The 26,208-nt window shown below is 54.4% G+C and overlaps 12 protein-coding genes across 12 annotated transcripts; 5 read left to right on the forward strand and 7 right to left on the reverse strand.

The window, feature by feature from the left end:
• Nucleotides 1-359: 359 nt before the first annotated feature.
• BAUCODRAFT_506302 (uncharacterized protein) lies at nt 360-1,024 on the forward strand. The gene has a single exon (XM_007678998.1). It carries the CDS (start codon nt 451-453, stop codon nt 784-786), a length of 336 nt encoding a protein of 111 aa, XP_007677188.1. The 5' UTR covers nt 360-450; the 3' UTR covers nt 787-1,024.
• Nucleotides 995-1,648, reverse strand: BAUCODRAFT_71594 (uncharacterized protein; the record flags this gene model as incomplete). Its single annotated transcript, XM_007678794.1, has 2 exons — nt 995-1,238; nt 1,290-1,648. The coding sequence occupies 2 exons, from the start codon at nt 1,646-1,648 to the stop codon at nt 995-997; spliced, it is 603 nt and encodes a 200-aa protein (XP_007676984.1).
• A 244-nt stretch (nt 1,649-1,892) lies between these two features.
• Nucleotides 1,893-4,322, forward strand: BAUCODRAFT_34613 (uncharacterized protein). Its single transcript, XM_007678625.1, has one exon. It carries the CDS (start codon nt 1,941-1,943, stop codon nt 4,194-4,196), a length of 2,256 nt encoding a protein of 751 aa, XP_007676815.1. The 5' UTR covers nt 1,893-1,940; the 3' UTR covers nt 4,197-4,322.
• On the reverse strand, nt 4,299-6,311 carry BAUCODRAFT_506279 (uncharacterized protein). Its single transcript, XM_007678999.1, has 4 exons — nt 6,163-6,311; nt 5,840-6,052; nt 5,752-5,790; nt 4,299-5,702 (listed from the first exon to the last, which is right to left on the reverse strand). Exons 2-4 carry the CDS (start codon nt 5,933-5,935, stop codon nt 4,401-4,403), a joined length of 1,437 nt encoding a protein of 478 aa, XP_007677189.1. The 5' UTR covers nt 5,936-6,052; nt 6,163-6,311; the 3' UTR covers nt 4,299-4,400.
• Nucleotides 6,312-6,578: 267 nt separating this feature from the next.
• On the reverse strand, nt 6,579-10,296 carry BAUCODRAFT_123141 (uncharacterized protein; the record flags this gene model as incomplete). The annotated part of the gene is made up of 3 exons (XM_007679000.1): nt 6,579-7,552; nt 7,608-7,684; nt 7,925-10,296. 3 exons carry the CDS (start codon nt 10,294-10,296, stop codon nt 6,579-6,581), a joined length of 3,423 nt encoding a protein of 1,140 aa, XP_007677190.1.
• A 794-nt stretch (nt 10,297-11,090) lies between these two features.
• On the forward strand, nt 11,091-18,134 carry BAUCODRAFT_71300 (uncharacterized protein; the record flags this gene model as incomplete). The annotated part of the gene is made up of 2 exons (XM_007678777.1): nt 11,091-16,786; nt 16,838-18,134. 2 exons carry the CDS (start codon nt 11,091-11,093, stop codon nt 18,132-18,134), a joined length of 6,993 nt encoding a protein of 2,330 aa, XP_007676967.1.
• A 239-nt stretch (nt 18,135-18,373) lies between these two features.
• BAUCODRAFT_71209 (uncharacterized protein) lies at nt 18,374-19,465 on the reverse strand (the record flags this gene model as incomplete). The annotated part of the gene is made up of 1 exon (XM_007678769.1): nt 18,374-19,465. One exon carries the CDS (start codon nt 19,463-19,465, stop codon nt 18,374-18,376), a length of 1,092 nt encoding a protein of 363 aa, XP_007676959.1.
• A 175-nt stretch (nt 19,466-19,640) lies between these two features.
• On the forward strand, nt 19,641-20,705 carry BAUCODRAFT_34618 (uncharacterized protein; the record flags this gene model as incomplete). The annotated part of the gene is made up of 3 exons (XM_007678626.1): nt 19,641-19,733; nt 19,786-19,837; nt 19,888-20,705. Coding segments are annotated over exons 1-3 (515 nt in total), but the record flags the coding sequence as incomplete, so codon positions are not given.
• A 39-nt stretch (nt 20,706-20,744) lies between these two features.
• Nucleotides 20,745-22,651, forward strand: BAUCODRAFT_506580 (uncharacterized protein). The gene is made up of 2 exons (XM_007679001.1): nt 20,745-22,460; nt 22,494-22,651. The coding sequence occupies exons 1-2, from the start codon at nt 20,856-20,858 to the stop codon at nt 22,566-22,568; spliced, it is 1,680 nt and encodes a 559-aa protein (XP_007677191.1). The 5' UTR covers nt 20,745-20,855; the 3' UTR covers nt 22,569-22,651.
• BAUCODRAFT_506718 (uncharacterized protein) lies at nt 22,641-24,665 on the reverse strand. The gene has a single exon (XM_007679002.1). The coding sequence runs from the start codon at nt 24,490-24,492 to the stop codon at nt 22,735-22,737; it is 1,758 nt and encodes a 585-aa protein (XP_007677192.1). The 5' UTR covers nt 24,493-24,665; the 3' UTR covers nt 22,641-22,734.
• On the reverse strand, nt 24,666-25,277 carry BAUCODRAFT_506574 (uncharacterized protein). The gene has a single exon (XM_007679003.1). The coding sequence runs from the start codon at nt 25,035-25,037 to the stop codon at nt 24,840-24,842; it is 198 nt and encodes a 65-aa protein (XP_007677193.1). The 5' UTR covers nt 25,038-25,277; the 3' UTR covers nt 24,666-24,839.
• Nucleotides 25,278-25,311: 34 nt separating this feature from the next.
• On the reverse strand, nt 25,312-26,051 carry BAUCODRAFT_34622 (uncharacterized protein). Its single transcript, XM_007678627.1, has one exon. The coding sequence runs from the start codon at nt 25,961-25,963 to the stop codon at nt 25,535-25,537; it is 429 nt and encodes a 142-aa protein (XP_007676817.1). The 5' UTR covers nt 25,964-26,051; the 3' UTR covers nt 25,312-25,534.
• Between the last annotated feature and the right edge of the window lie 157 nt (nt 26,052-26,208).

Raw genomic sequence — 26,208 nt, forward strand, 5'->3', positions numbered from 1 at the left:
TGTAGAGACATTGTCTGCATGGAACACGACACAACTTCTTCACATTCGCTGACAAACAAGGGTCTGGTGATGAACCGCATGATGCCAGCGCTGATCCCTGCTCAGCAGGAAACTAACGTGTCCAGTCCGTCCTATCTAGTCACACTGCATTGCGGGTGCCATCTCCCTGTCTTGGACGAGGCGCCGGAAGGATGCAAGCCTGGCAACGTCAAGCAGGTACCGTTCGTCATCGCTTTAGCACCAACATCGTCCACGGGAGGAAGATGAAAGCGTGTTTATAGCAATTATTCTCCTGCGCAGCTTGAGCGACTCTTCGACACACCGTCTCCCGTAGGCCAGAAACAGACGGCGCTCCTGACCAGTCGAAGCTGGGCAGATATTCGGCAAGATCAAGAAACGGAGCGCCGTGGAGCCGTTCCTCCAGCGGCAACCGAACGTTCTGTGTCCGTCATGGAGAAGCCTGTTAGCACAGCTCGGCGGTTCCCGAGCAATGCTCGCAAGGCCGAGCGCTCGCAGCATACACAAAACCCAACCGGGCGCGACGGACCACGTAGAGGACCCGGAAGTCCTACCAATAAACCCAATAAGAGTGCCAGGACCGTTGCCGAGATAGCACTCTTGAGCTCAGTATCGCCAATAATCTCTTCGAGCTTCGGAGTACCAGGGTCTTGCAGGACTTCGCAGTCGGGTGTCCCTCACGCTCATAACATAATGTCATTTACATTTCGGGAGGGTGCAATGTGTTGGCGGCTAACATTGTTCGGGAAATCCTTCATGAACGCGTAAGCGCGACCGAAGGCACGACGAAGGCTCGTCTCTCTCTTGACGCTCGAGGTCGCAATGTGGGCTCCGGTACGAGATGGAAGATGAGCAGGCTCGCCCATGTTCGAATTGCGACTCTGGATGTTTCGCAGAAAACATCAATGAAAGCTGCCTACAGTGGCAGTTCCACCCAACACCAGCGCTATGCAAGCATTGCTCATGTTACGCACGGTTACAAACCTTGCCGTAACCGCTCCTGGAATTTCTGCTTCCCAAATTGATAGATTTTGAGCAGACCCTCTTCGCTCAAGTCAATGCCTTGCATGTTCGGCGCATCCTGCGCAGGAGGCCTGCTCACCCGGCTTGCAATGACGACAGGATCGGTCTCAAGAATGATGCCGTCATCGACAAGCTCATCAATGCAGAGGGAGACAAGGTCGTAGTTCTCGATGATGGTTCGCTTGTCGACGGAGTTTCTAGGTTCATGGTTAGCACTGTCTTAGAAACGTGGGTCGGTCCCATCGTACTTCAGCAAAATGTTGAGTGCATCTCGTAGCGCCAGGATGACGTTGTACAGCATGATCTCGTTCTCTTCTGCGCTTCCAACGACGTAGAGCATCACGTCGCTCTCCATCTTGAAGACCACCACCCGGTTGTCGTAGAGAATTACATCGCTCGTTTGCTTCGCTGTCTTATCCAGCAGACCCTTCTCGAACGCTTTCTGGTCTTTAAGTGATGGGTATGGGTTTGCGCCGGGGTATGTCGTTCCTTGTGGGTGGTGCGGCACATGTGGTGGGCTGTAATATTTCGTGAGGATTCGAGAGGTGTCGTCTGTGGAGAGGATGAGTATGGCGTTGACGGAGAAGAGAGACATGTTGGGTGCCATGCTCGCAAGTGTGGTTTATGGTCCTTGACAATGTCTTCGATCTGTCCACCGTCGCAACTCTTGCATATGCAGCTAGTCGCGAGAGGTAGGGTAGAGTGTGCAGAGGTGAAGGTGGCCTATCGGCAACATCCGCCGCCGCCGCCGCCGCTCGACTTTGCATGGCAGTCGCGTGCTTTCTGCATGCATTTCCCTTCGCTTCCATTGCGTATAGCACGGCCTTTCGATGCTGAGTGAGACACTGTGGCGAGCGCAATGTCAGCTCCAGTCGCACAGGCTATGGCTCCTTCGGTTCATGGCTGGAAAAGGCGCTTCTGGAGCAATAACGTCCTTCGGCCCTCGACCATATGCGTCGCAGAGTCTGCTCCGCCATTCAAACCAAGATACACGTCGTGAGCACGTGAAACAGACTCCAAGGCGACAAGTATCTCAGAGATTGCGAGTCAGGAAGCACAAGGCCAGAGCAGAGGCTCAAGTAGAAGCTGTCGAAGATTCCAACCTACTCCTCACCAACGACCTACGGCAGGCAATCAGTGACGTAAATATTAAGACAGTGATTATGATCTTTCCGGAGGCGTTGCAGCGTCGAGTACTTGACCGGAGCTTGGTGTGGCGCATAGCCCAGTGTCTTCACGAAGCCTTCCGCCGAGAAAAGCGCGTGGCAAGGGACAAGGCTCGCCGAGAAGACACTGATGAGCTGATTGCATTTACCAGAGAGCTTGTGAAAGCCATCAAAAGCTCAGGTCTTCTGCCAGACAGGCGTGCCCACCTCCATTTGCTGGCTATATTCAAGGAGTCAGGCGTTCGAGCGGAAGGGGTAGCTTTCTGGAAATGGCTCGAGCTACAGGATGACCAACATACTGACCCAGATGTATATGGCGCGGCCATTGAGCTGCTTGCTGTGGATGGCGCATCTTTGGCTGATCTGGAAGCCTTGTACGAACAAGCTTTGCAGCGCTTTCCAGGCAGCTTCAATGCTTACCATCTCTCCCCAAACGCCATTCTGACCGATCGTGATCAGCGTACAGAGATCAAAGGGGTACCGATGACGCTGCTTCAAGGTATCCTTACAGCACGTCTACTACGCGGTGACTCTCGCAACGCGTATCTGGCACTGGACACGGCAATAAGACTCTATCCTACAATCACTCCCCCTCGTTTCTTCTCACTCTTTATCGATGAGCGACCCGTAGAAGAAGCGTACACCGTCTTTGCTATCGCGTGTCGAGCTGGTATCATATTGCCTTTCGATACCGCCAGAAAACTGTTAGCTGCTCTACGCACAAGCTCCGACCTAAGTTCACTTACCGCCCATCTTTCTGCGTTGAGGCAGATGGTGTTACTCATTTACATGTACGTCGGTGCTGGAGGCCGTGTGAGCAGCAACGCGGTGAATGAAATGATCATTGGTGTGACCCAACTCTTACGACTTCACGGCATAGCAGAGCTGGCGCAGAAGTCGAAGAAGCAGCTGGTAGAAACTGTGATGGGAACCGTCCGCAAAATGATCTTGCTCTCGGCGAGGCTTGGTGTCAAACCCGGTATGGCGGCAATCAACTCAATCATAACGAACCTAGGCGGGTACGGCGAATCGAGGCAAATCATCGGTATCGCACTCAAGGCTGCCGAGGCACTTGATCTGGAGCCAACTCGGATCACTTTCCGTTCAATCATGGCTTCAGCGGGCCTTCTTGGTGATGGTCATCTGGTTGGCCGGACTTGGCAGGACCTTGCGGACTCGAGAAATGATTTGGGCGGGAGCCTTGACATGTCCGACTTCTTGGTCCTCCTCAAGGCAGCCAAAATGTGTCGGAGTCCGGACCTTGTTACTGAGGCACTTAAGAACTACGGACACATGCTGAGAGAAGAAGAGTGCGAGATTATATCTGAACGTCTGCATGACTCACCCGACCGTGACAAGCCAACCGGTGGCTACGATCGTGTAGAAGTTGGGGATATACTCTCCGGTGTGCGCATGCTCGAGCAAGACCTGGACATCTTCAACGATCGAACCGATGCCTTGCCTGGGATCACCGACTACAATCCAGAGCATCTGCCGATTCTCCTATCTCCACTTCCAGACAACTTGCGCCTGGCGGAGCGCGCTGTACGCCACATATATGATGAGCTTACCACGGAGCAGCGCGTCAACACTTCGGCAGAGACGTCGAGCGCGACTGGTGAGCATGGACACACCGCAAGCCATCAAGGAGGAGTGGAAACATCTTCGAAGTCAGCAACGCCCGCCTTGAATACTGCAGACATGCCTTTGGGCACACTGCGCTACGAGAATTGGAAGGTCATTAATTATCTGCTTGCGCTGGCAGAGAGCAATGACAAGCTTTACCATGATGCTGTCCACCATGCAATCTCATCTGGAGTTGCGCCGCCTACGCGTGAGAGGGTGATACAGGGAAGATTGCACGGAGAGAAGGAGGTGGGGCATGGTTTGAGCGATGCACGAAACGGTGCGTCTGTGGCAGACGACGTTGCAGATCCTACGCACATTGAATCAGTTCGGGCAGAGATAATCCGCTTAAGAGCTCTTTAGCTGGGACTTTGATCATACGTGAGGACAACGTTCTCAAATATGCATAGGCCGGACCATGTAGATAAGTGGAAGTTCTCTGATTTAATGGTCATTACTTGCGTATGAATTTACCCAATGTGTTCGCCGTGCCAAGTGTGCCCGCATGGTTCCATCCTTCGAACCTCACCTTACCTCTGTCATTGTGTCAACTGTCTCGCAACGGTCTCAGAGAGTGTAGACGAACTCGCTGTTTTCTCGATCCGTAAGATCCAACCATTCTTGGTTCTCCAAGCGGACGTAGTCCGGCTGCGCCCTGACCTTAGCCTTCTGCGCATTCTGCCATCGTGACCAGAAGTAGATGAAAGCCATGATGCCAAGACATACACCCCAGCAGCAAATGATGGTAATCTCTGCCGGGACGTATCGGGGCGCGTCCTTGGGCCGGAAGGTCTGAGGTCCAATGATGTTGCCCACGCAATACCCGATGAGATACAGCGCGGCGACTGTCGTCTTCTTCGTATATCCTGCGATGTTCGACGAGATGAGAGACAGGAAGGCGACAAAGGGCATGGCGGAGGCCTGCGTAAGGTAGTAGCCTGCTAGCCGGCCATGTAGGTTGTCGAGAGGAAGACCAACGATCAGGCACATCCCAATGATGCTCAAGCACAAGCCCAAGGAAGCAATGGCGATGCGGTTGCCGAAGCGATCGCCCAAGTAGCCACCAAGTATCAACGTAACGACTTCGACGGCCCCGCCTGGTGTGCCATAAAGCAAAGATTGTTCAGATGTGTATCCAAAGCTCACTATAAGCTGGGAGAAGAAGTTGCTAATTCCGCCGTTCGGTATGTCGGCGATGATTGCGTAAAATACGAACGCCCACGTGATTGGATCAAGTAAGGCCTCGCGCACCTGATAGAATTTGAAGTGTCGGTTACCGACCCCCTGATTGTTCGTTCGAATTCTCTCGATAGCGAGGATGCGGTCCTCCTTCTTCAGCCAGCGAGCGTTCATCTGGTTGTCGGGAACGATGAAGAGGAAGACTACCCCCATCGCAACGGTCAATAGCCCGGTGACCAGGAAGACTATCTTCCAGCCTGCAATGCTCGCGGGATGCTTCCTGGTACCGACTGCGATGCCATACGCGACAAGGCCACCTAGGATCTGCGCCCAGCCGTTGAAGGAAAACCAGATACCAGTCCGTGTGCCTTGTTCCTTCCTAGTATACCATTGGCTGGTGATCAGAGCGAAACCAGGCGTCACCGCGGCCTCGCAGACGCCGAGCATGAAACGTATGGCTACCGCGCCGCCGAAGTCCTTGACCGCGGCGAAGCAGGTGAGTACGAGGCCCCAGGCGATGATGCAGCAGGCGGAATACTTTCCAATTGGCAGACGTTGGAGAAGACGGTTCGTAGGGTACTCCCAGCCCAGGTATCCGAAGTAGAACATGGAGCCAAGCCATTGATAGTCGTTGCCAACAAGACCGATGTCTTTCCTGATCCCCATGACGCTAGCGTAGGAAATGGTGGTCTTATCACATTAGCTTAGCACCTTTTAAGACGATTAGATGGTAATCTACCTTATCTAGATAGTTCAAACCATAGACGACGCACATGATCTGGATCGTGTCAGACAATGTAGGCGCAGCGGCGGATGCACACACCCACCGGGATAAGGTGCCAGTCGATAATCCGTAGCAGTCGGCGGTTTGTTGCCTCGTCGATGTGGATCACCTCGCCCTGATGGCCTTCGAAGGCCTTCATGGCTTCGTCGGCATCGTGGGAGTGCTTGAGTATGTTTTCCGGAACGCTTCCAGAGCGGATAGCATTCGCCAACGGCGCCGGTAGCTGCTTGTCAACCGCTGGATCAAGGCCATGGTTCTTCTCGTCGTCAGACATGCTGGGCCTTCAATAACGATGATGGTAGCGTCACTCGGATGTGTAACAGAGTAAAGGAACATAAACAGATATAGAGTGTTAGGTGAACCTACCAAGACCCTATCGGCATGCACAGGAGGCGACAGAAGGCTTGCTGGACGATAAGACGTACGCTATCTACGTGCCATTTAACAAGCTCTTCTTTGAGTGACGGCATGGGATTGGCGTTGTAGAGGTGTGGGCGACATGGTCGCGTGGCGGTCGCAACGATAGGCACAGCAGACTGCCGAATTGGGCAGGTCGCATTGATTGAGGTGCATACCCTGCGGGGCAACATATGGCGCCTCGGCGGCTCGCCGACTGCTTGCCCGTGAGGGACCGAATAAAGCGCGGCCCATTACCGAGAGTCTGTCTTCGAGAAGACTGGCACGTGAGTCACATGCTGGGAACCATTGCCGGCTTCAATGTTCGGTATCGTTGCGGTCGTGTGTTGTATGCAACGCCACAGCTGCGGCTGTCATGGACCGCTTCAAGCCCGCCTGCCATACACACGGATCCGCTTCACGCCTCCATCTGGGATAATCACCAGCTTTACGTACGCGTAGGCGGATTCGACGTGCTGAAGCGCCGTTCGTGCATACTCATGCTCCTTGTCCGGTCCGCTTTGCTGCGGCGGCAGGATCTCAATCCATGAGTGGCTATCGTGAGAGGGTGGCGTGTCCGACTGCAAAGCCGCAAACACCTGCACCTTCTGCGGATAGTTCCCGCGAAAGTGCGCCGTGTCGATAACCAGCCTGTCTATGATACCCGGCAGACCGAGTCTGACGATCACCCAGTCGACATGCTCACCCCTTGAGCGCTTCGTTTCCCAGCCATCACCCATATCGACCCCTCGGCCCGGCAGAAGCAGATTATCTTTCTTACCGAAGTGCTGATCTGAACATGCCACGGCGACACCTCCGTTGACTGTCGCAGCCAAGTCAAAGATTTCGCCTACATCTTGCGGCAATACCGGCACAACCTCACCATACAGTCTGAAACGCGCAATGCCGCCGTCTGGGAACATTTGTAACCGCACATGCGTATATGCCTTGTCCGTCATTTTCGATAATAACCACCCGTGTCGCTGACTCGGCCCGCACTCCTGCTTAGCCAGTATAGTCTCCCATCCCACAAAGTCCTTGCTCTTGACCTCACTTTCCTGGTCGTCTAATGCGAAACATCCCTGCACAGCTATCTCAGGTGCCTGGTTGCCGTTGAAGTAAGCCGTATCGATCTCCACACCGTTCACTCTGCCTGATGCAACGCCCAACCGTATGACGACCCAATCGAATGCCTCAGGGTTGTGTCTGCGGGTTTCCCAGCCATCATACCATGCTCCTGCGTATGTAAAGACGCCAGGCTTGCGGATCGGCGGCGTTGGGGTGGTGAGATTGTCGGCTGCAGCGAACCATTCATCGGAAAAGGCGAGGATGCGGGAGCCTAGAGCCTTGTTCACGAGGTCTGCAAGACTAATGTTAGAGTGCCAGCAAGGTTGCCAACTCCGACGTATGCGTACCAATACTGCCATTGAAGGTTGAATCAATGTCTCCAGATTTGACGGGCGTAGCCGCTTCTTGTACGATCGGTTGGATACTTTCTAGTGCGATAATTGGTACCTCCATGTCCACGCCGTAATCTTATAAATGCTGAGTGCCTGCTCGTAAAAGATGTGACATTTTGCACGTCAGCAGCTTCTGTGGACTTTATGCAGGCTTTCTTGCTGCAGCGGAGTTGGCCGAAAGTGCCAAGAACAGGTCATTCGGCTGCTTCCGCCCTATCGTTCAGTCCGACGTGTCACTGAACCGAGCGTTTTCATAGATTCTGGTAACCTGCTTTCCGTCCGGCTCCAGCTTGGCCAAGAACTCTGGTGGAACTGATGGTATGTACCTTCGTTCGCGCTCCTTGTTCATACCTCCAAAACCGGCACCGTAGCTAATCAGCATGTCGGTGGAGGTCGGTAAATGGAAAGGTAGCAGGAGAGCTGGGTTAAGCAAATTTGTTTCTGGCGCCTCATCTTCGTCTGGTTGAGGAATTATAGGGGGATGTAATGCTTTGCCGTTTGGCAGAGCAGCGTCAGCCGGTACAGCTGGTGATTGCGTCGCTCCGGAGCCCGTCGCGGAATGCGGCTCAGGCTGCACTGGTACCTTCGGTCTGCTCTTAACCTCTTGAATATACTTCAGTGCGACTTTGCCGAGCGTCCTCTCACCGACTTCCGCGCGGTAATGCTTAACAGCGTGCAATAGCTGCCTGGCGGAAACGTTCGGCAGTTGTTGCAGGGTGGTGGCCAGAGCATCCTTATCCTCGCCAAGTGATGAGAAGCATTGCAACCATTGCAGTAGCTGTACAACTGGTGCCAAGTGGCGCCTTGCAGAATCGACCGTAGTCTCTCCAGTCGCGGTCATCGATCCGTTCTCGTAGTGGTCCGGCTGTCTGTTATTGGTACGAGCCCAGTCTTCGAGCGTGGAAACGTTCATCCGGATCTGCATCGCCTTGGTACGAGCAAGATATCTCTTGTTCGACATTATCCGGTTGAAAAGCTCGGCTCCGACCCAGTAATAGAGCTGCGACAGTATCTGCGCCATGATGACCGAGTGCACATCGTACAAGTCGAGCACGAACAGCGTCGAGGACAGCAAGGATGTGATGTTGCGCGGCGATACCTGAGCTTTACGCTTTGGTGAAGGCGGCCGATACCGCTTTTCCATGGGTTCGGGTTTCACTTTGGACTTCGTGCGTAAGAACTTCCACTCATTCTGGAACGCGACGTCTTCGAAGCCCGGAATCGTCTCATGGTCAAGCATGGCCGTGTCGAGAACTTTGTCCATCCGTCTTTCAGCATCCCTAATGATGAGGATGTAGATCTCGTGTATCAATTCCGCCATCTGCGCCTGAAATTGGACGGTCGCTTCGGTCAAACCCGGATCCTTTTTCAGGTAGTACAAGAGTAAGGTCGCATTCGAGATCCAAAAGGCGAGTATTGTCATGTCCCACTGATAGCGATCGACCACCGCGTAGATCTTCTCTTGAGCTGACTCGAGCCAATCTGCGAGCAGCTCCTTGTTCGCGTGGTAATGCGCATAGCGAGCGCCAAGAAACACGATATTTGCTGGCACCGGCTTTTGCGACGGTGATCGCTGGGGCGTCATGTTCGTCACGACCACATCCAGGATGCGCTCAATGTCGCTCTCCATGAAGACAAACATCTGATCGTTGAGACATCGATCCCATATAAATTCCTGTCCTTCGTCTAGCTCCTCTGGTGACTCCGGCTGCTCGTCCAGGCCAAGATTGCCCAAATCGACCTCAAGGTTGATCGCGCTTTCCATCATCATTCGCCGCCGCATCTCACTCTCAGCAAGCTCCTCCTCGAAGCGATCTTGTGAGAAGCCGGAGTTATAGAAGTCTTCCGAAACGCCAACACTGCCAATGCTGTTGCCACTGTGTTGAAGAAACTCTGACATGTCGCTGTTGGGTGGCACGAAGTCTAGCGCGGTTCTACCACTTGATGACTTAATATCTGTTGACGCACCGTGGTCGAGCAGTATTTTGGCGATGTCCTTGTGGCGGTTCGTTATCGCCCACATAAGCGCAGTCCATTGATTGCGATCTTGAGTATCAACCGTAGCGCCTGCATCCAGAAGCGCGAGAACCACATCCTTGTGGCCGAAGCAGCTGGCGTAGACCAAAGGTGGCGTACCTTCCGCGTCTACTGCGTTGAGCCTCAAGAAATCTGAAGGTTGACCTCTCACTAGTCGTTGCACCCGTTTGGCATCACCATTACTTGCAGCGAGGAACAAGAACTCCTGCAATTTCTGCGTTCTTTGCTCCAGCGACAGATCCTTATTTGCCAACACCGTATCCTCCTCCATCTCACCAGCATCGATCTCGTTGCCTTTCCTAGCCTGTGCAGCTAGCATAGCTGCATCATAACCGCCGAAATCCCGACCAAAAGCGTCCTCCTGATCGGGCTCGTGAAGCGACAGATTGAAACTGAGGGACTTCGCACTCATCGGCGCCGTCAAAAGCTCAGCCTTGCCGCTCCAGTCGTCATAGAACTCCTGCTGGCTATAGTCCCGCACTGGCCTCCTGTCGTCCAAGTTTCGTGGTAGATCCAATGGAAGCTCTCTGGGCTTGGTCGCCAGCTCTTGATGCTCCTCCGCTTCTTCTTGCGCATCTTGGAACTCCTCCTCGGCTTCGTTGTCCATTTTGTATAGTTTGCGACTACCCGGGAGCTCTGAGGCTGGTTTGCGCTGGCATCGTGACGCTTATTGCGGTCACTGCCGTCCTGCCTTGCTCGGCGGATGCTATACTGGCGTCATGAAACAATCAAATGCTCTGCCAACGCCGCCAACCGTCACAGATTTTGTGAAGGGGTGGCTTCATAAGTAGCAAGCATTTGCCATCGTCATTGCCCGCCAAGAAGAACATATAGAGACGGATCTTCCCGGCGTATGGTTGGTGTGGAGCATGTTGACAAGGATGAGGCGCCACCTCGTGTGGTGGTCCCTGCGTATTAAGCAGATCTACACTGTATTGCTATGTAAGCCATCGGCGTGCCACATGGTGCGCGCTGCACCGTTTCCCTCGACTTTCGTACGGCGTGTGGGTTGTTGTCAGGTCGCCGGTATTCCCAACTCCATCACTGCCCGCTTGGCGACGTCAGCAAGCCACAGCTACTGCTCCTTGGCAGCTGGTCCGCGGCTCTGAGCCTAATCATCTCAACAAGGTTTCTAAGCGTACTTTCCATCGTATAACCGCGCATACCGGCGCCTGACCTGGACTTTAAGCAGAAGAAACCATTGTTCTGTCCAGGCCTCGCGACAACGACAACGCTCGGCGGTAGAGGTACATGACTGAACGAAGTGCCAGGCCGTGGAGCGGCAGATCGCGGGGCATGTCTTGAAGTGAAACGGCGGACACAGGAGGCAGAATGGAGCATCGAAGTAGTCGGCCTTCTGTGGCCTCACCTGGAGCAACAGAGGATGCCAGGTTCAAGCGAATGTACCAAAGACTACGCGAAGAGCTGCCCGAGTACGAGTTCTTCGAATCGATCATACCTTTCCACTCAAGCTACGACAACTGGCATTTCGTCGGCAGGTTGAAGCCCAAAAGAGCTGTGGAGACGCGTAAAGGGAGCTCGCAAGGCTCATCAAGGCCCAGGAGTGTTAGGACGCACTCCGACTATGGCAGTACGGATGACAAGAAGGAGGAAGAGCTGTGGGTAGTCGCGCGGGTCTCCGAGCATCGCTTGCGGCTCGAACGAGAGTTCAAGCTGGCCCAGAGGCTTCACAAGGAAGACGAACCTGATCACCGACACTTCGTAAGACCCATACAGTACTCTCGCCTCCCCATACGCCAACCGGGCGACGCAAACGTATGCGTTTCAATCGTGGAAGCGCCGGGTCGTAACTATCTCCGAGAGATGGTTGAGATGGGCCCAAATTTCTATCAGGGCAACCCAGACTCTCCGACTCCACGGAGGGAACAAGCGCAGGTACCGCTCTTGACGTTTCTAGACTTTGCCGTGGGTGCTACGGAGTGCTGCGAGATCCTCCATCACGGCAACGAGCTTGTGCATGGTGAGCTCAGAGGCGATGCATTCCACTACAACAAAGACACTAGAGTTGTGAAAATGATCAACTTTGGAAGCGGCGCCAGGAGCTTCGAGCACGGCCTAACATCTGCCGGCTGGTCAAGTTTAATGTCTGAGCGCGGCGTTGAACACAAGCTTCAATTCATTGCGCCTGAACAGACCGGTCGTTTACCAGCCGAGCCAGATTCACGGACTGACATCTATTCCCTTGGCATACTCTTCTACACCATGCTAACCGGACAGGCGCCGTTTGATGGCAAGACTCCGCTCGACATTATGCAGAACGTACTCTCCCGTCGAATACCGCAGGTCAGCTCCGTGCGGCCGGATGTTCCGGACGCCATTTCAGCAGTCATACAGAAAATGACACACAAGAACATGGACGATCGTTACAACTCTACAGCAGGAGTAAGGTATGATTTAGAGGCGCTCAGGAAGATCCTCACGGATGGCGACGAGGAAGCTCTAGCCAACTTCAAGGTTGCTGCAGCCGACGTGTCATGCTTCTTCAATCTTCCTGCCCATCTTGTGGGCCGAGAAGAACAGCGCAAGGGCATCGTAGAGGTGATCGAGAGGGCAGCTCAACGGTCCGCTCGTGCTGCGCCGATTACCCGAAAGGGTTTGTACAGCCTGAGTTCAGGGTCATCTGTCATGTCCGGAGACAGACCGGAGATCTCCATGCTTGACGATGTACTTAGCGACAGTACTTCTTCTGGCGACCGAGACCGAGATTCGAGGCTAAACTCCATCCCGGAGGTTGGAGTGCAAGAGTCACAGCACTTACGTGAGAGGCAGAGCACAAACGATGACTCGACACCAACATCAAGCCGAGACGAAGCGCTGGAGCGGCAGTCTTCGCATGGCAGCCAGTTGGGATCGCTGAACAATGCCGACAGTATGCCGCGGTCTAACTCCATGTACAGCCTGACCGGTGACTCAAGCTCGCTCATTCGCACTGCACAAAAGCTCAAGCGCAAGGGTCGCACAGAGATCATCGCAATTTGTGGACGCGCAGGATACGGCAAGTCATCACTTGTGCAGAGTGTCGCGCCCACTGCTCGAAAACATGGCTATTTCACTACAGCCAAATTCGACCAGGTAAAGAACTCGCCATTTGAGCCGATTGTTCGGCTCTTGTCGTCGCTTTTCCGGCAGATCTACTCGGAACATGATGTTAACACGCCCTTCCACGAGAATATCCGCACCTTCGTGAAGCCTTTCTGGGCCATGCTGCACTCAGCACTAGACCTACCTGCATGGCTACTTTCCCCCCCCTCGATTAACAGCGTCACAAGTGGCGACGGCCACGGGAAACCAATAAACGGTTACGGTGCCATCGGTTCGACACCGATGCGGCAGAAGTGTAACATGCAGGCGGCGCAAGAGTGGTTGCGTTCAGGCGGCGGAGCGAAGTCTTCACGCTTTATGCACATCTATCTCGATGTTCTTCGGCTGCTGGCTGTACAGAAGTTCATAACCTTCTGCCTTGACGATTTGCAGTTCGCAGACCAAGAGAGCTTGGACCTACTCCACCTCATAGTAGCCGCCAAAGTGCCAGTGGTGCTCATCTTGACTTACCGAGGCGAGGACTTGCTAACGGCACCAACGCGAAAATTGCTCAACACTTCGCACAAGGTTACACTCGGACCATTCACCGATGAGGAAACAGCACAGTACGTCTCCGACACTCTGCATAGACCGAGAGAGTATTGCGTGCCTCTCGTTGCTGTCGTGCAGGAAAAGACGGGGGGTAACCCATTCTTTGTGCGTGAGATGCTTGATGCTGGCTACCGCAACAAATGCATCTACTACTGCTGGAAGTGCTCACAATGGGAGTACAACTTAGACAGGCTTTTCACGGAGTTCAGCAGCCCTGATGCTGGAAAATTCTCTTCGAACGACTTCATAGCAAGAAGACTACGAGAAATGCCGAAGGATGCTCAGACATTGTTGGCTTGGGCCGCCATCATCGGCAATAGCTTCAGCTTTAATCTAGTACTGCGGGTCATGAGCTGCGACTGCTCAAAAGCCTCGCCAGCGGGCTTGATTCCACCACCTTCGCAAGACGCAGTCTCCGGTCTACAGGCGACTATTGCATCGTTCATTGTGGTAGCGACAGAAGAGGAAGACCGCTTCAGGTTCTCTCATGACCGCTACATCACCGCAGCATATGGACTCTGCGAAGAGTACAAGCTAGAAGAAATGCACTATGTCGTCGCATGCGCCATGATGAAGCACATGACCTTCGATCCTGTGACGATGCCGAATGCAGTACTCTTTGAGCAGGCGAGACACGTCTCGGAGGGCCTACAAGCAGTCAAGCTCCGAGCAGTAAAGAAGGAGCCATTCCGTGCACTACTTTACCAGGCTGCCGAAACCGCTCGAGAATCTGGTGCGCGGAAGTCCGGTGCCACCTATTACAAGTACGCTCTAGCTCTTCTGCAGGACGACCCATGGGATGAGTCCAGCGGAGATGCCAGCTATATGGAGACCATTGTAATGATGACCAAAGCAGCCGAGGCCTTTTGGTACACTCGCGACTTTGACGGCGCTTCCAAATTGCTGACTGAGATTTCCGTCCACGCCAGGGATGCTGCAGGCAAGGCGCCGGCTATCATCATCGCGAGCCGTATGCAGATCCAGAGGGGAGACACTCGCGCATCGTTCGCGTTACTCAAAGATGCTCTTGCCGATTGCGGTTGCCCTATTGAAAACCTCACGTACGAGCAGTGCGATCACGAGTTCCAGAGCCTGTTACCTAGAATTCAAGCACAGCCTCTAGACCTTACCGACGCCAGCAGTATCAACGTCGACAGGGAGATGCAGACTCTTGGCGCCCTCTTTACGGAATTCCAATCCGCCGCTTTTTGGATGGACAGCTTGACGTATTATCAGGGCACGCTCAAGCTTGCGAATGTGTGTCTGGAGCGAGGAATGTCCGCGTACCTTGGCCTTGCATACGTACACTTGGCGATAGCCGCCGTGTTCCGGTGGGATCTCGTCAAGTTGGGCTTGGAGCTTGGCAACAAAGCCATGCAGATATTTGAGGCTTTCCCGGAGGAACATTACACAACCGGGCGAGGTTTGACTGTCCACGTGATGTTCCTTGGACACCTTGCTGGCGACCCTCAGGAGAACTTTCGCAACCTCACCCGTGGCGTAGAGGCAGCTTCTGCGGCGGGTGACAAGATTCTGCAGCTACTCAACCTTGGCATCGTTGCAGCGTACCGAGTGTGGGCCTCGGAGGATTTTGCAGAAGTGGAAGCCTTCATCGTGTCCATCGCTGATGAGTATCCGGATTTTAGCGAGAACATACGTGGTGGAAGCTTCCTCGTGTCTGTGCGGCAATATATTAGGGCAATGCAAGGCAAGACGTACGCGAAGACCTCTTCTGATGTGCTCAGCGATGATCGCCACAATACTGCTGAGTATACAAAACGGGTTTTCGGCACGCGGACCAATCCCTATAAGCCCCTAGCCATCTACAACTGTTACAAGATTTCAGCACTGTACTCCTTCGGCTACCACAAAGAGTGCTTCGAGCTATCAGAGGCCATGGAAGATACCATGAGCGAGCTGTGGTGCATGCCCTACACTTACAACAACGCGTTTTACATGTCCATGAGCGCAATAGCCATGATCCGCGAAAACCCTGATCGACCAGACCGTCAAGCTTTGTTAACGAAGGTATCTGCTTTACGTTCGCGAATCGAGGTTGTCTCAGTCAGCAGCTCGGTCAACTATGCTGCGTATCTCGCACTATTCGACGCAGAGCTAGCAGACTGCCAACACGATTACGGTGACTGCTTGCAACACTACGAGCGGGCCATCAACCATGCAGTACTGCACGGTTTCGTGCTTGTTGAAGCCATCGCCTCGGAGCTGTACGCAGATTGGCTCGTCCGAAGAGGAGCTGCGAGGCCTGCACGAGGCGTGATCAAAGATGCGATCTCGGCTTACCGTCGCATAGGCGCCTTTGGCAAGGCAGATCAAATGTCTGATCGCTTTGAGTTCCTTTTGTATGGCACGAGGTCACTGACCACGCAAGATGCAACGACCCAGACAACGGAGCTGGACACAATTGATTCCACTTACAGATTAGAAAAGATCGCAAGCCAGGGCCTGCCGCAAACATCAGCCGACCGTACAGAGGAGTGGCTCGAACCGCATCTTGCCAGCAACGGCGCACAGATGGTTAAGGAGCCGCCTGCAGCGCTGTCTGGTGGTCTTGCCGCTGTGGGACTCGACATGATCGACCTTACTAGCATCCTTGAGTCTTCGCAGCTTTTGTCGTCCGAACTGAACATTGACCGTCTCCTACCGAAGCTCACCGAGATTATCGTGACATCCACCGGTGCCGATGTCTGCGGCCTAGCGATCGAAGCTGACAATGGTGGGTGGGAGGTGGCGGCAGTTGCAACACCATCAGGCTTCGAACCGCTCCCAGCAAGCGTACCACTAGATCAGATTGAGGATCCAGTCGCACGTCAAGTCACCCTCTACGTACTTCGCTTTAAAGAGCCGGTCTTTCTCCGCCAAGTGCTGGATGACGAGCGCTTTGCAAATGTGCCTTCTTCATGGCTGGAGCAGAACCCGGAAGGCGCTGCCATGATCGCACTGCCCATTCTTCATGGTGACAGCGCCTTGCTAGGCAGCCTTTACTGCCAAGCTCCACCGAATACATTCACCGAGCGGACAGTGACCCTACTGAAACTCCTCGTCAACCAGATCGCAATTTCGATGGCGAACGCCTTACTATTTAAGCAGGTAGAAAAGGCCTCGGCGCGCAACTCCGCTATGCTCGAAGTACAAAAGCAAGCTCTTGAAAAGGCCCGCAAGTCGGAGAATCAGGCAAAGGCGGCAGAGGTAAAAGCTATGGAGATGGTTCGACTGAAAGATGAAGCTGCGAAGGCGAAGTCAATGTTCTTGGCCAACGTGTCGCATGAACTTCGCACGCCGCTCAACGGTGTCATCGGCATGAGCGAGCTGCTTAAGGCAACGCAGCTCAATAAAGAGCAAGCAGAGCATGCGGACTCAATAAGAGTTTGCGCCGACACCCTACTGAGTGTGATCAACGACATCCTCGACTTCTCAAAGCTAGAGTACGTACCGTCCCCGTCTGTATTAGCAGATGCATGCTGACCACACATTAGGGCCGGTAAGATGCAAGTGTTCAGCGTGCCACTCTCGCTGACAGAGACGATCAACGAGGTTGTCCGCGCTCTTTCCTATACGAACCTAGAGCGCAACCTGCGCACCATCGAAGAGTTAGACCTTGATCCGCAGCTTATCGTGATGGGAGACCCCGTCCGCTTGCATCAGATCCTGATGAACCTGATGTCGAATGCTTACAAATTCACGGCCAAAGGCAGCGTGACCGTGAGAGCCAAGGCCGACCGACAAGATGCGGAGAACATTCAAGTCACTGTATCCGTCACCGACACCGGCATCGGCATATCGGAAGAGCAGCAGAAGAAGCTCTTCCTGCCGTTCAGCCAGGCAGACAGCAGCACGGCAAGAAGCTATGGCGGCACTGGCCTTGGCTTGTCAATCTGCAAGGCCATCATTGAAAATGTGATGAAGGGTCGCGTCTGGCTTGAGAGCAAGCCTGGCGTTGGAACTACTGTGTCTTTCACGCTTCCATTTAAGAAGGTCAAGCAATCCGCAAACAGCGAAACGAACGGTGTCACACCACACAGGCGGGAAGCGGATCCCATGTCCATCTTCACACCACCACCAGAGCCTGAGGGCAGCGGCGCGCATCAGATTGTAAGTTTGGCCGGTATACCACGCGACCAGCTTAAGGTCTGCATCGCCGAGGACAATCCGATCAACCAGAAGATCGCCATCAATTTCGTAAGGAAGCTTGGCTTCTACTGTGAGGCGTTCGGCGATGGGCAACAAGCGGTGGACGCACTCGAGCGTGCAAGCAAGGACGGCAAGCCGTTCCACCTTGTGCTCATGGACGTTCAGATGCCAGTACTGGACGGGTATAACGCTACGCGCGAGATCCGCAAACACCCTGACCCGAGAGTCCGGGATATCCTGGTCATCGCGATGACCGCCAGCGCCATTCGAGGCGACCGCGAGAAGTGTCTGGAAGCGGGCATGAACAATTACCTAGCCAAGCCCGTCCGTGCAGATACGCTCAAGCAGATGCTGGAGAGTTATCTCAATCAGCCAACGAGGGCGATACCAAACCTACAGCAAGAGGCGAACAAGCTGGTAAGTACCGTTGTGTCGGAGGTGCATGAGGAGGAGAACGAGCAGCCGCAAACACAGCTGCCCGAGCGACCTCACAGTTCCCGACGTGATGACACAGAGATACATCTGCAACCTGCAGAGATGATGCAGAAGGCGGGATCGATGACTTCGGCGCAGGCGCTCAAGCAGAGTCTTGCTCCAGTGCCGTCTGAACAATTACCGACGCGACCTGAGAACGGAGCCTAGAGAAGTCGACATTCGGAAGCATTTGGAGCGATGCATGCGGTTCTGGGCGTTCCTGGGCGTTTTCCTAAAAGCCGTTATAGGACGGTGTCGGTTTAGAATGCTATGTTGCATAGCGAGGCGCTGTGGCTTATCCGCTGCAAGATGATGTGACGGTTGTACATTTGACTGTAGGATGCCGGTTCAAGAGATGCACGTGCCGCGAGCAGCGATTAATAGCGACGGCCAATATTACGAACAATCTATATCATCTGTATGTTCCTTATGCTGCTCGAACCACCACGGCTTGCCCATGCCTCGCCAAAAGCTTCTCCGCGCCATCCCCATGCAACGCAGTAGTGGCTGGCTAATAGCTGCCACTCCTCAACCTCATCGAGCCACTCCAGCTTCTCGATGCGCTCACGTTCTTCAGGCGCCATCCAGTCGTCGTCATCGTATAGCTGGAGCACGTCTCTCGCGGCTTGGCCATCGCTGAGGCCAGCCAAACGCAGACGCCCCTGCTGGGCCTCAAGCGTAGAATAGCGCTTTAGTGTCTGCAGATGGATGCCGCGCGAGGCAAGATTGGTTACCATAGTCTTGCCAAAAGCATCGAATGGCCGAATCGGTTCGTACAGTACCAAAGCCATTGAGCCCGGGATGTGCATGGAGAAGTAGTCGAGCACCGCTGCGGCGGTCTCGTGTGGGAGATAGCATAGGCAGCATTCACTGATTAATAGAGTGGGCAGCTGAGGATCTAGGCTGGGGATCTCCGGCGGCGACTTGACTGCCAGATCGCGGAGATCTAATGCGTGAAGATGGTAGGTCAGGCCACGGTCGCCACCTGATTTCAGCAAGCGAGACAGCTCGGCAGATTGTCGAAGCGTGGTCCGCTTTCGGTTGACGTTCGCCTCAAAGTCGAGTTCATGGTAGACCAAGTGCAAGTTTGAGGCACTGCTTTCGTCTACTAACCGGAAGAAGCGGGTATCGGAACCAGCACCCAAGGAGACAATCTGCTTCTTTTGAGTTGGTCTGACGTCCAAGAACTGCTTCACGAGCCTATCGATAGCTTTCGTCCGGACATAAGTGCCTCGGTTGATGATCGGATAGCGCTTTGGAATCTCTGTATCGTGGCCGAAGAAGGTTCTCGCATACGGATCGTCAAGATAGCCCAGAGCTACAGCGCTCATCCGGCTGCTGCTCGCGTCATGGTCCGTTTGTTGTACGACTTGATCACGTCCACGCTCAACGCTGTCGGCTGTGGCATCCTCGTGCGTGGGCGTTGTGCCACGACCTCCTCGAAGTCTGTGTCCGCGTCTACCGCCTCCTAGTGTATTAAGGTTTGGTATTGAAGCCATATCTCATTGTCGGCAAGGGTCCAGACGTTGCGAATGTGGAGGCGCTTTGGCGCGGGTGTGGCGCGCACGTTGCGGGTTCTTCCGCAAAAGTCGAAGTGAAACTCTCGAGAATGAATGGCAGTCACACGAGCATTCGAGAGAGTCTGCGCGCCGCTCAATTAGAAACGTCTACGCCCAGATCTTCAATCAAGGACCACACGGCAGACAGGTGCGCAAAGTGAAGAGCGGCGAAAGGTGGCATGAGCGACGACGCAGCGAGCCGTGAACAGTGCGTTCTTCTGTACTGTGCTCATGCTGCTGCTTAAGCTGATATTTCGTAGGTCACGGCTATGGCGCATACTACGAACGGCGAAACAGATGTGCTATGATAGAGTACGTGACCCGAACCAGAGAACTTGGGAACGCGTGTCTAATGGTCGCAGGGGTACGAGCTCACCGAGGACGAGTGTAACATCTCCTTCGACGACTTCAAAACACAGTATTGCGACGAATCAGGCGCACCGCAACGGACACGAATGAACTTCACTGCGCGCCCGACACCCGAGATGAACAAAAAATACTCACCGCTACCCAAACCAAGCAATCCCGACCCAGCGCCGGATATTGGCACGATCTTCGTGCAGTTCAACTCAGACCCAAATATTGGCATCAAGCATCTGAAAACGTTCGCACAGCTCCTAAGCGAAAAGAACCTCCACACGGGCATCTATGTATCTCAAGCCGCGCCAACAGCGTCAGCATTGAAGATCATTCCTACGATAGCCCCTCTCGTGATGGAAATATTCCGAGAAGAGGATCTTCTCGTGAACATCAGTCGGCACGAACTCGTGCCAAAGCACACGTTGCTCAGCCCTGAGGACAAGAAGCGGCTGCTGGAGAGGTATAGGTTGAAGGAAACGCAGTTGCCGCGGATCCTGACGCACGATCCGATGGCGCGGTATCTGGGGTTGAAGCGAGGACAGGTTGTGAAGATTATCCGGAAGTCGGAGACTGCGGGCAGGTATGCCAGTTATAGATGGGTGATATGAGGCTGGTTGATTCAGCGTGGAATAGCGATTGTGACATATGAGCGTGGAGTTTGGCGCTCAAGGTATCGCTGTCTGAAATTTGGTAGCTCTGAACCTCATTCCGAACAGCTCAATGCTGTTATACATGGTCAGTATTCCTGATCAATTGTAAATGTGCATCACGCGTATAAGCAGCCAGTAGGATGAGAGTGTGTAGGATATGTGGTGTATGTGAGACTTTAAGTCAAGGTGCTCCAAATTCCGTTCTCAATTTTGCCTCCATTAGGCCCAAATCGGTAGGCACGACTGACCGATGATTCCCACCATTGTACGCTTCAACAGGAACTTGGAACTACATAAGAACAGTATGGGACCTCAATAAAATGGCGTTACCAACGGTAGGAGTGCTCGGCGGTGGCCAGCTAGGTCAGATGCTCGTGCAGGCTGCCTACCCACTTGGAGTAAAAGTCAACATCTTGGACGCCGGTCATTCTCCAGCAAAACAAGTCAGCTACCACTCAGACCACATTGATGGCTCTTTCAAGGACCCGGAAGCCATTAAACGACTGGCCGCAATCTCCGATGTGGTGACTGTCGAAATCGAACATGTGGACACGCACATACTGGAACATATCGCGGACCAGACCGACGTGCAACCAAGCTGGACGACTATTCGGAAAATCCAGGACAAGTATGCGCAGAAGGAGCATTTACACGCTCATGGCGTCGCGACCGCACAATCTATTCCGCTTTCGAACCCCTCTGTAGAAGCTGTGGAGCAGGCCAGCAAGACACTTGGATTACCGCTAATGCTGAAGTCGCGACGAGAGGCGTACGATGGCCGTGGCAACTTCCCTGTGCGAACTGTCGAAGACTTTCAACCGGCACTGGATGCACTAGGCAAGAACAAGGACCTCTATGCTGAGAAATGGGCAGACTTCCGTATGGAGCTTGCAGTAATGGTTGTGAAAACCAAAAACGAAGTGCTATCATTCCCAACCACAGAGACAATCCACGAGAACAGCATATGCAAGCTCACCTACACGCCCGCGCGAGGAGTCTCTGACGCTACTAGCGAGAAAGCCCAGGATCTAGCACGACGAGCCGTGGCGTGCTTCGAAGGCAAGGGCGTCTTTGGCGTGGAGATGTTCCTGCTCAAGGACGAGACGCTGCTTATCAATGAGATTGCACCGCGGCCGCATAACTCGGGCCACTACACCATCGAAGCATGTCCGGCTTCACAGTACGATGCCCATCTCAACGCGATTCTAGATTTGCCTCTCGCTGCCGAAGCCCTCCGACTTTGTGAACCAGCCATCATGCTCAACATCCTGGGCGGCGACTCACCCGATTCACACCTACAGTTCGCCGCAGAGGCGCGGAAGCACCTCCGTGGCCGAGGCCGCGTGCACCTGTACGGCAAGGGTCAAGCACGCAAAGGCAGGAAGATGGGCCACGTCACTGTCACCGCTCCATCGATGTACGAAGCAGAAACGCTCATGCAGCCCCTGATAGACTACGTAGACGAGACCGCCAGCAGAGCGAGGAGTGTCGGACAGTCACCCCATGCCCACCCTCCCGTAGCAGTAATAATGGGCTCTGACTCCGACCTCAACGTCCTCCGCCCGGGCCTCGACATCCTCAAAACCTTCAACATCCCCCACGCCGTCCGCATCCGATCCGCCCACCGCACGCCAACCTGGATGGCCGACTTCGCCTCCACGGCAGCAGCAAACGGCGTCCAAGTCATCATCGCCGCGGCAGGAGGCGCGGCGCATTTACCCGGCATGGCGGCCGCTCACACCACTCTGCCCGTCATCGGTGTGCCTGTCAAGCCAAGTATAGGTGACGGGACGGATAGTTTGTTGAGTATCTGTAATATGCCTAACGGAGTCCCTGTGGCGACGGTGAGTGTGAATAAGAGCGTTAATGCTGCGTTGCTTGCTGCGAGGATTCTGGGGGTGAGGGATGAGAGGGTGAGGAGGGAGGTGGCGGAGTATGCGCGGAAGGCGGCGGAGGAGGTGGAGGTGAAGGATGGGAGGTTACAAGAGATGGGGCCGGATGCTTACGCTGAGAAGTATCTTGCGAAGAAGTAGATCGCCATGCTGGAAGAACAGAACAGCTTCGGAGCCAGTATCTCAGTGAAGCAGGTAGGCTCGTGTAGCATGTTACTCGGCCGAATGGTTGCTGCTTATAGAGTCGAGGTGTCATAAAATAAAAGCATCATAACTATTCATACATGCCATCAACACAGCACACCACTCACACCTCCCCCCATCCTCCCAAACCAGAACTCATAGCAGCCCCACTCCCAATACTCCCCGCCGGAGCCACACTACCCTCAAGCCAGTAATGCCTCGAACTATTGCTCCTCCGACTCCGCTTCGTGCTCTGACTCGCACAACTACTGCTTCCCGCCCGCTTCTGCATGATCTGCTGTAAGTGGTGGCGGCGTAGCAAGGAATCACGTCTGCGTGACTCCGCTGCGGCTCGGGATACGAGTGGATGCTGGCGGCGGATTTGGTCGGCGCGGCGGAGAGACTCGGGGGAGGTGCCTAGGGCGGATGTGGTGGTTGTCCAGGACGCTGGTAATGGTCCAGAGTGTGGTGTCATGTGGGGCTCAGGTGGCGGCGGTAGTGGTGTCGACGCGAAACGACGTTTTAGGTACGAGAAGAGCATGTTGATGTCGATGTCGCGTTCCCAGTGCTCGCGCTCTTGCTGTGCGTACTGGTCTTGTGGTAGATGTTGACTCGGCTCCTCTTCGATACCCCAGAGTGAAGTGTCCGTTTGCTCAGTTGGCGAGAGCGGTATCCGTGGCAAAGTAGCACTAAACAGTGCGTCTGAGGGTACACGCTGGTCTTGACTGCTTGCTCGTCGCTTGCGCTGCCGGAGAGACGGTTGCTTGGGCCGACCGGTCTGCGCTGCCAGAGCAGAGAGTTCCAGCTGGCCGACATCGCTGCGGTAAGTGCTGAAAGCGCCTTCGTGCTCGGACAGTTGATGAACGATGACACCGAGCTCCTTGGCTACTCGCTCCAGCAACTTGACCTCCCAATCACTCGAGCGGTCATGAAACGTCACTCGGGAATCCTTTTCCACGGCTGCAGCAATGGGTGATTGCTGCGTTGGTGTTGGCGAGACGTCTTCGACAAGCTCCTCGCCGAAGATGACAGACAAGGTATTGTCATCAAGGCCAATAAGATCCCGGATGACACGCCTCGTCAGCCTCTGCCACCAGGACTCAGTCGGTTGTTCAGGTGATGGCTGCTCGGTCCGCGCTGATGCCTCGCCTTCCTCCGCAACAACAGAGTCCGTACGCTGTGTGCCCCGTAAGTCCGGCCGTGAGTTCGCCAGACCACTCCCACCACTCATCCGACTGCGCCGTCTCTGTCTCCTTCTTGTCTCACGCTCAAGCTCCTCCAAAACAGCGCGACTCTGCTCAAGCCTCCATTTCTCTATCCTCGCCGTCCGCTCGTCCGCAAAGTCAAGCTCTTCATCCTCACCCACCTCATCGAGCTGTTTCTGGATGCTGCTTCTGCGTCTTACGTGCCGCTTACGTTGCGGATTGTATCTCTCAAACTGCCACAACTGCTCTTGCAACCCTGCAGGAGACGGGAAGGTTCCGAGACCGTCGTGTGTGGGTAGCACTGTGCCTCCGCTCTGGTCGAACGCATCCGAAGAGGCGGAGAAAGGATGGTAGTGGAAGGCGTGCAGTCCATCGTCGAGGCTGTCGAGCTCCGCGTTGTCGTCATCGGCTTCAGTCACCGCCTGCTCGGCGCTATCTGCAGCTTGCGATCTGAAGTGTGTTTGAAGCGATCCCAAATCGGTCGCCGTACGTGGCGTTTGTGAGGTCCATGATTGTCCGTCGTCGCGGACCGTAGGTGAGAAGAGGATCCATTCCTGGGACTGTTCGAGCGGCCTCTTCCGTATCGGTGATGCAGGTACCTGGACATCTTGAGTTTGCTTGGAGAAGGAGACCTGACGAGGCGCCTGAGGGCGCTGTTGGGGTTGTTGGAACGCCATCTTTGATGGATGTCAAGGTGTGAATGTATGTTAGACTCTTCCGTGGCGCTTGTCCGCCACAAGGGAGAGCGTCTCGTGCTTCGGGGCGTCACGAGTGTAGCATGACTCCTGAGTGTCGAAGTGATGTGCTGGTGACCGGTCACACGGAAGCTCAATGATCGACAACAGGGGTGTCGCAAGTCGCTAGATCAGGCAACTCGTTGTCGGTCACGGAGTTGACGTATCGTAAGTAGTTACCACACAGAGCGAGACCAGCTCACTGTCGCGTCCTAAGCGCAAGCCGAGGGAGTGTTGAACAGTCAGTCAGTAGGTGGGGAGGGGAAGCCGAGTTGGTGTATAGACGGAGTTCAAGGCACGCAATAAGGTGCGAGTAGCTCGACTAGCGTTCCGCGTCGTGCAATGACGATATCGGCGGTGGAAACAGTAGCACAAGCAGAGTGAAAGGATTGAGTGATGAATGATGAATGATGAGGAATGCTCGTGCTCATGTGGTAGACATGCCTGAGAGCGGCCCTAGGGCTGACACACATGCATTCATTCCTCATGCCTTCTCCTGAGCGATCCGATACCTCAGTACACCGTCACCACCACCACACCATCAGCCACGCTACGGTCTGATAAGCTATCGGCGCATCTTCGCCAATCTGCACACTAATCTGCGTTGAGTAATCGAGTGGCCCACCACGGCGCCGCACTTGGAGCGGCTGATTGCCGGATAAAGTGAGGCCTTGGGACGGCTTGAGGAAAACCAGCCTCATGAACATCGCACGGCGGTCCTCCACGCATGCAATGTAAGCTGTGTATCAGTGTCTAACACGGGTCGTAGTAAGTGTGCAGACTGTAAGGCAATCAGGAACAAAGTCTCAGCACGATGGCCACACCTCCTAACAACACCGACACTGAGTCTGCGTTGTTGATACTCCCAGCAGAGCTCCGGACGCGTATTTATGACTCGCTCTGGACAACATTGTCCTCATCGACTCTAAAGTCATTTTACCACCGCCAGCACTCCGCAGGGGGATCCGCGGGAGACTCTTCGACTCTACGCAGTCTTCTTTCGAAGCAGCGTACGCTTGCAGCAATAGTACTCCACCACAGCCACATCCTCCGGTATGCGGCGGAGAATGGGACAGAGCACTCCAACGGAGACATGATGATCGTCCGTACGTATGTGCCCGTAACCGGTGATTCCTTGATGCACGTCAACCGCCAGACATATTGAGACGTACGCCTGCTGCTGTACCACCGCACGAAGTTTACCTTCGACTCTCCTCGCTCCATGAAGAAGTTCGCGGGTACACTGAGCTCCGCACAGAGGCTTTCCACCTGTCATGCCTGCTTGTCGGAAACAGTGAGCGTGGAACATCACAGCCGTGCCGAGCCTCGGGCGGATGTATTCCCGAACCTGCGCACTATCGACCTGACTGTCAACATCCACGGTTAGCTTCCCCGGCATAAGGTCGAATGCCATGTGAGCCAGCCTATGCCTTTAGCTGACCTGATGCGGGCGGTGGTGTACGAGCGTATCACTCCAAAGTGCTCTGTGCGCCGGTGTCGTGGGATCGCCGAGCTTGTTGAGCAGAGATGCACACGAGCACGTGAGAGTGTTGCGACACGTACCGTAGCTTCATTCACGTTTCATGGGCGAACTCTCTGCACAGCTTAGTGATCCGCTGTCTGCAATCTACACCACGTCAGCGGTCGCGTTGGGCTCAA

This window comes from Baudoinia panamericana (assembly GCF_000338955.1).
Source record: "Baudoinia panamericana UAMH 10762 unplaced genomic scaffold BAUCOscaffold_7, whole genome shotgun sequence".
Classification (NCBI taxonomy): Eukaryota; Fungi; Ascomycota; class Dothideomycetes; order Mycosphaerellales; family Teratosphaeriaceae; genus Baudoinia; species Baudoinia panamericana.